The sequence below is a fragment of the Hyperolius riggenbachi genome, chromosome 10, assembly GCF_040937935.1.
Source record: "Hyperolius riggenbachi isolate aHypRig1 chromosome 10, aHypRig1.pri, whole genome shotgun sequence".
NCBI classification, from domain to species: Eukaryota; Metazoa; Chordata; class Amphibia; order Anura; family Hyperoliidae; genus Hyperolius; species Hyperolius riggenbachi.
In genome coordinates, this window is record NC_090655.1 from 222,121,090 (window position 1) to 222,128,628 (window position 7,539).

General features: G+C 41.7%; 1 protein-coding gene across 1 annotated transcript in view; it reads right to left on the minus strand.

Annotated features, from left to right (window-relative positions):
* The window catches only part of LOC137536836 (uncharacterized), a 71,099-nt gene that overhangs the window by 63,146 nt on the left and 414 nt on the right, over positions 1-7,539 (minus strand). The window contains exons 2-4 of the mRNA XM_068259026.1: positions 7,298-7,457; positions 6,277-6,453; positions 6,072-6,195 (exon numbers count right to left, since the gene is read on the minus strand). Of these exons, the coding sequence (XP_068115127.1) occupies positions 6,072-6,195; positions 6,277-6,453; positions 7,298-7,375 (379 nt within the window). The 5' untranslated portion in view covers positions 7,376-7,457. The remainder of the gene's footprint in view (positions 1-6,071; positions 6,196-6,276; positions 6,454-7,297; positions 7,458-7,539) is intronic.

Below are 7,539 nucleotides of genomic sequence, written 5' to 3' on the forward strand. Positions count from 1 at the left end.
TTCTAAATGCATTTTAATGGGAATAATATGAAAATAATATGAAAAAAATGGAAACAATTAATTATTTCTCAGTTTTCGGCCATTATAATTTTAAAATAAAACGTTCTACGGTGGATAAAGCCCACACATTTTATATTCCCATTTGTCCCGGTTATTGCAACAATTAAAATATTTCTCAAGTACAATGTATGGCAGCAATATTTTTATTTAAAAATAAAGGTGCATTTTTTTCTGTTTTGCATCCATCACTAATTACAAGCCCATGTATGCAAAAATAGCAGTAATATACTCTCAAGACGTACATTTAAAAAAGATGATACCTGGTAAAACCCCTCTGTGTTTTAGGGGCTGTCAAATGTTGGGTACTTTGGAGCATACATGGTGGTCTTGCCCAGTCGCATGCCAGTTTTGGTCGCAGATAGCCAAGGTGCTCTCACTTATTATTGTAGATCACATCGACTGGGCTCAAAGTGGATAATACCAAGCACCCCAAACACAGGTTGATACGGCATGTTCTGCTCTCGGCTGAAATCTACTTTGCCTCTCATTGGTATAAACCCACTCTGCATATTCCACCTGTGCTGATCAAGCTGGATAGAAAACACCGGTTTGAAAAAAATGAATTCTACCGTGTCCAAGAAACTACAGATTTTCTCTAAAACTTGGGATCTGTGGATGGCGCAGGATGTGGCAGTTTGGCTCAGTCTTCTATTTTATCTTTAAAGTTAACCAGAGAGGATTAAAAGTAAAAGTTTTATACATACCTGGGGCTTCCTCCAGCCTCATCTGCACGGATCGCTCCCACGCCGCCGTCCTCAGTCTTCTCCCTCATTGGTACCGGGTCCTATAATGGCCAGTCAACGCAAGTGCAGTGCACTCCCTCCATCTCTCTCTCTCTGGCGGAGAATAGTACAGCGCAGGTGCAGGAGCTCCCAGCCACCAGAGAGAGCACACTGCGCATCTTCAGACTGGGCGCGTCTGGCCGAAGTTACGGGACCCCGTTCTGGAGCTGGAGAAGGCTGAGGATGGCGGCGTGAGAGTGATCCGTTTGGAGGGGGCTGGAGGAAGCCCCAGGTATGTATAAAACTTTTACTTTTAATTCTCTCTGGTTAACTTTAAGTTATGGTTTCAAGGCAGTCTGTGTTGGATTACATTCAATGCCTATTTGTTCACTAGATTCTGGGTACATACCAGCAGGTTAAAATGATGTTTTACCATGCATATGCCTGTATGTTGACAGTGTTATCTACTGTTGTGTAGACCCTGAAACCTTGTTATGATTGTGGTTAAATTCCAAGTGTTTCGGATGTATGATTTTTTTTTTAATATATAGTTTAAAAAATAAAAACTTTTGAAACAAAAAAAGTTCAATCCCTAAGGTAACTAGTTATAAAAGGTTTTAATTGTCATTTGTTTTTAAATATGCTAATGATTTATTTGTGTGACTATGGGAGAGGGGGGATGTAAAGGGTTAATTTTAATGGTATATATACATGTAATTTTACTATTTGGCCACAAGATGTCCTTGCACTTCATCTTCCTGCCTTGTACTGTAGTACATGTGTGTATGTGTTACTTAGTTTGTTACAATGACCACAGACATCTCATTGATGCCGTGATCATTGACATGGGGACTTAGATAAATGAATGCGAACTGCGTTCTCAGTCATTCATCTCCCTACTAACTGGAAGTGCCGGAACTACGCGCGGGAGACAGCAGGGAGGTAAGCATATTTTAACAACCCAGGAACGGGAACAGTCCTCCTGAGGGGGCGTAGATAAACTGCCTTAAAACCAGCAAGTGGTTAAATTCTAGCTATAGCTAATTATAAGCTTGCCTGAATAGGTGTGTCATGAGGGTATGTTTGAAAATTTCCAGGCTTGGAGCACGATGGCTAGGTTGTGGTGGAGCGTTCCAAAGGGGAGGTGACGCTCATGAGAAATCCTGGATGCGAGAGTGACAGCTGGTGATCATGCTGGACAACAAGAGGGTCTCTTGAAAGGAGCGAAGGTTCCGGGATTGATGATATCTGGAGATTAATAAGGAAATGTATGGAAGGGATAGTGGCTGCATAGTGTAATGGTTAAGGGCTCTGCCACTGGCACAGTAGACCTGGATTCAAGTCTCGGCTCTTGCTGCTCAGTAAGTCAGCACCTATTCAGCAAGGAGTCCTTGGGCAAGTCTATTTAACACTGCTATTGCCTACTGAGCGTGCCCTAGTGGCTGCAGTTCAAGCTCTTTGAGTCCGCCAGGAGAAAAGCACAATATAAATGTTACTTGTCTATAAGGCAAGGTTCACACTCACGCTGCAGGCTTGGCATGGACGGTACAGTGGATCCGATATTCCATGTGCTGTGTCTGTGCATGGAATCGTGGAAAGCGCTTTGAGCCTGCCAGGGGTAAAGCGCAATATAAATGTTGTTATTTGTTTTGTCTATGTAGAGCACTGTATGATAGTGTTAGGAGTTTGAACTGAATCCTTTGGGTGATTGGCAGCCAATGGAGGGATTGGATGGGACGAGCAGCAGAGTTTAGTACGAACTGAAGAGGTGGTAGGCCACAAAGTAGGGTGTTACAGTAATCAAGATGAGCCATGTTTAGAGCATGGACAAGAATTGAAAGAGACACTAAGCGGAAAAAAAAATTATGAAATAATGATTTGTATGTGCAGTACAGCTAAGAAATAAAACATTAGGAGCAGAGACATGAGTCTAATATTGTTTTCAGTAGAGGAAGAGTTAAGAAACTCCAGTTTTATCTATGCAAAAGAGCCATTGAGCTCCACGACTTTTCAAAGTCGCAGAAAGCTCAGCCTTCTGAAGCTTGTTATCTCAACTGTCAGTCACTGGATTTTCTTTTTCATTCAGAGGACAGGTCAATAGTTTATTGGGCTGCTCTGTAAAATCATTAAGAATCCTGAGTAGTGTGTAAACTGCAAATATTAGAGAATGATGCAATGTTATAAAAACACTATATAACTGAAAATAAAAAATAGGAAAATATTTTCTTTGCTACTAATGTTCTAGTAATTATACATACTACACAACCAATTAATTATAACATCATTTTTTTTCACTTCAGTGTCTCTTTAAGTAGCCTCTTGTGTAAGGAAAGGAGGAATTCTGGAGATATTTTTGAGATGGAAGTAGCAGGAGGTTGTTAATGTGTAAATATGTGATTGAAATGAGAATTCAGAGTCCAGAGTTACCCTGAGACAGCAAGCTTTAGGAGTTGAGGTTATTTTCTAAAATTGTAACTATAGGTGAGAGAGCAGAGAGGGAAGGAGGAAATATCACAATCTCTGTTTTGTTCATGTCAAGTTTAAAGAAAGGGGATGGCATAAATGCAGACACAGCAGACAGACAGTCAGGGACTCAAGATAAAAGTGTAGAGAGGTCAGGAGCTGAGAGATAGATTTGAGTATCATCAGCAGAGAAGTGATACTGGAAACCATAAGAGCATATTAATTGTCCCAGGCCATAAGTATAGATGGAAAAGAGGTCCTAGAATAGAGCCTTGTGGTACACCAACAGATAGTGGGCATGAAGAGAAGTAAGTGTTGGAATAGGAGACAGTGAAAGAGCATCCAGACAGGTAGGAGCTAATCCAAGAATGTGCTAGGCCCTTGACACCCAGTGTCGAGATTGTCTGGAGAAGCAGAGAGTGATCGACAGTGTCAAAGGTCAAGGAGTATTACTACAGAAAATTGCATACAGCCAGCACCTAAAGTCAGAGCTTCAAGCAGAATGCATGTTATTTTTCCCTGAGGAAGAGGGTAACTCCATGAAATGTGCTGTCTTGTAGCAGATTACATTTTGTCAGTAAGTGTAAAACAGAAAATCACATAACAGTGACACTTGCCACCATCCCCACACTCAGCCGGATTCATCCCCAGGATTCTTCGGGATACATGGCCCTTGATATGCTTGTTTCCTCATCCTAACTGGAAGATCCAGTAATGTGAGCTTTATGGCTTCATGATTTCACCAGAGTGCCAATAAATGTTTTAATGCTGAAGCATCTGCACTATGAGGTTTAATTCTCTGTTGTTTATGGTGTCTTTACATGAGTAACTACTATGAAGGCTCAGAAAACCGATGACACCTTTGGAACTGTAATTTGATCACAAGTTTACACAGGTTTTGTTGGTCTGTGTATCTGCTTAGTCGTGTACCACTGGGGGAGCACATAACAAGGAGTCTGACCTAGATATGCTGTTTTGCATGTGGAAAGTATAGTGTGTCACTGTGGTCATCACTTACACTTCTCTTTCTTGGTGCCCAGCAACCTCATGGTGAACCAAAACTCATAGGATTATTGTGGCTCTGTATGATTAACGAGCTGACAAATCATTGCATTACAGCAGTTGTGGGGGTGTGTTTAGCTATCAGGGACAAAGGATGATTTGCATAATCAGCAGTGATGCATCGTGGGAGGCCTCATATGCTCACTCCAACCTGAATAATCACAAATACCTTCTGTTTTAAGAGGGCAAACTTTTATTTTGGTGCATCTGGGGATTTAATTTGCAATTTACTAATGGTAGTGACATGCCAGCATTTTTAAATAAGGCTAAAATTATTACAGGTAGTCCCCCGGTTAACGAACGAGACAGGGACTGTAGTCATGTTCTAAACCTGACTCTTTTTGTAAGTCAGAACACTGTGCCTAAAGTATCAAACTCTGCCCCACTATGTGATCCCTCAGGACCCATCATAGGTCAAGCAGTCAGGAGGCAACCGGGGCTACCGTACACACTCTGGATTATCGGCAGAGGTGGTCATTATCAGTCACCTCGGCCGAGTTTCATCTGGTGTGTGTACAGGACTTTAGTCAAGCAGTCTGCAGATCAAGAAAGTTGGAAAAGCTGATCTGCCTTCAAGTTCCAGGTGAGGGATTGTACTGTAGATGTACTCTACCAATCTGATGCTCAATAAGCTTAATTTATGGTCTACTGTACAAACTGAAATATAAACCAAGCTTTCTTGACCACAAAATATTAGGCTTATACTTGGGTCAGTACAGAGTACATAGCAGAGAGTCCTTTCCCCACTGGCCTCCTGCTACCTCCAGTGTGACCTTCATCTTTTCTGAGTCCCACCACTGCATCTTTGGGGTCCTCTGCTCTTCAGTGTCACTCTGAGTCCTACTCTATTGTCAATATAAAGTTGAATGATAGCAGTAGAACCCATAGGAGACAGGAAGGGAAGCAGCCAAAGAGAAGAGCATGGCGACTGGAACCCAGGTGAGGAAGGTTTGCACTCCATATTTAGTTACATTCTGATGCACAGTACTCTACTTAGGGAGGTTCTACTGAGGACCTGGCAAGACCAGCCTGGGGAGTGGAATGACGGTCCCTGCAGCACTCTGAAATGTAGTACCACATGGAGGACACCAGTGGTTACAAGGCCGGTGACATGGAGAAGGGACAACACTGGCAACAGAGTGGTGCCAGACTTGACAGGGTACCAGGATGTCCACTCTGAAATAAGGGTCCCCATGGTCTATAATTTTCACCTGTTTTCTTGAGTAAAACTGAGTAACAGGTAGTCCCAAGTTAACGAACGAGATAGGGACTGTAGCTTCGTTCTTAACCTGAATCTGTTCTTAAGTTGGAACATTGTGCCATCTCTGTCCCCTGTACCTCCTCTGTCCCCCCTGTGCCTCCATTTCCCCCTCTGTGTCACCTCTGCCCTCTGTACCTGCTTACACAAGTTTAAAAGCCAGTTTTTCTTTGAATTTTTTTTAAAAATCGATTTTCTCAAAAACTACAAGTCCAATAAAAAAAATGTTTTACTTGTTCCCATGGAAACACAGAATCCATGCCGTTCGTATCGGCGGGTCGTTCGTAAATCGGGCGTTCTTAAGTCGGGGACTACTTGTACTCAGCTTATATTCACATTGGTTAATACTCAATTATATGGAGCAGGCCCACAGTGTGCCACAAAAAAAATACCTTTATATTATACACTGAGCTTGGTTACAGATATACAGAAACAACTGCTGCAGATTTCTTAATAAGGTTTATAAAAGTACCACAACCTGGTCCTTGATAAAACGTTTATCTTACCCAGTGATGTGAGGGGCACCTCATCATCTATCATAAGATCTTTGTAGAGATCCTTATGTCCTTCAAAATACTCCCACTCCTCCATGGATAAATAGACAGTGACATCATCACACCTTATAGGAACCTGGCACACAAAATAATACAGTCATCATTCAGACACATCCCTTGTGTTAGTAAATATTCCATAATGCCCAGCACTGCTCACCTTTCCTGTCAGCAGTTCAATCATCTTGTTGGTGACTTCTAGTATTGTCTGTTCAAGATTCTTTTCCTTTTTTGACTTTTTAGTTGTGGACATCCAGGTCTTCCATGTTTGTCTGGACTCTGGTAGGCTGCAGTTGGCAATCAAACACTCACCAGATCTTGTTACAATGGAGCAGTCCTGTGTATTGAGAATAATGTTAATAAATGAAAAAGTGCTGCTGTGTACTACTCCAAGCGTTCTCTTCGCCTCTCCAATTAGATGTTTGATTTATTAATAGAGAAGAGTGATGTCAGGTAATACTCCCACAATCCTCCTCACCTCTCTGGTCAGGTCTATGTTTTATTACTAGAGATAAGAGTGATGTCATTTGACCTTCCCAGAATCCTCCTCACTCTTCCTGTCATGTTTGCAATTTACTTATAAAGACATGATACAAAATTCTCCTCACCTTTCCAATTAGGCTTGACTCATAAAAGAAGAAGACCAGGCAAGCTTTGTGCAAAAGCTGTAGAAGTATGTATATGGTTCCCTTACCTCCACTGTAGCCTTAGCAAGAACCCAACACTGGAAATCTACATTTGCTCAATGATTAAGGCCACAGTTTTGGCCTGTAAAATAGAGATGTAGGAATTGCTAGAGATGTGTGCGCTACATTCCATCTAACATATCCCGCTCAGGTAGTGCATGTGCCTGAAAAGGCCAAAGCCATGGTCTTGTTTTTCAGGTAAATGGATAAATCCAGAGCCAGGTTTTTGTGATAGCTGCTCCAAAGGAGCCATACTTCCCCTGGTCCTAGCAAGACACCTGGCAAGAGTTCTCCTTTAACAGAGACAAGACTAATATCATGTGACTTTTCCAAAATCCTCCTCCCTTCTTCATTTTTCAGTTATATTCATGGAGATAGGAGTGATGTCATGTGACACTAGCAGAAACTTCCTCACCTCTCCAATTTGGTCTGTTTCATTAATAGCTATAAGAATCATGTCATGTGACAATCTGACAATCTCAGGGTCCTCCTCACCTCTCCTGTCAGCAGATAAATAATCTCCAGGGTTAGATTTAATATCCTCTCCGTCATGTGACTTCGATTCTTGTCCATTTTCAGCAATATAGTTTAAGATCTCAGAGAACAGTCAAAGGATGCTGGGAGGTGTGATAAGGTTGTATAACTTCTCTTCCACCTTAATGAAACAAAAAGGAAATCACATTATATTACCAGGGTGAACTAGGTCCTCTCTGTACAATTTTCACATCACATATACA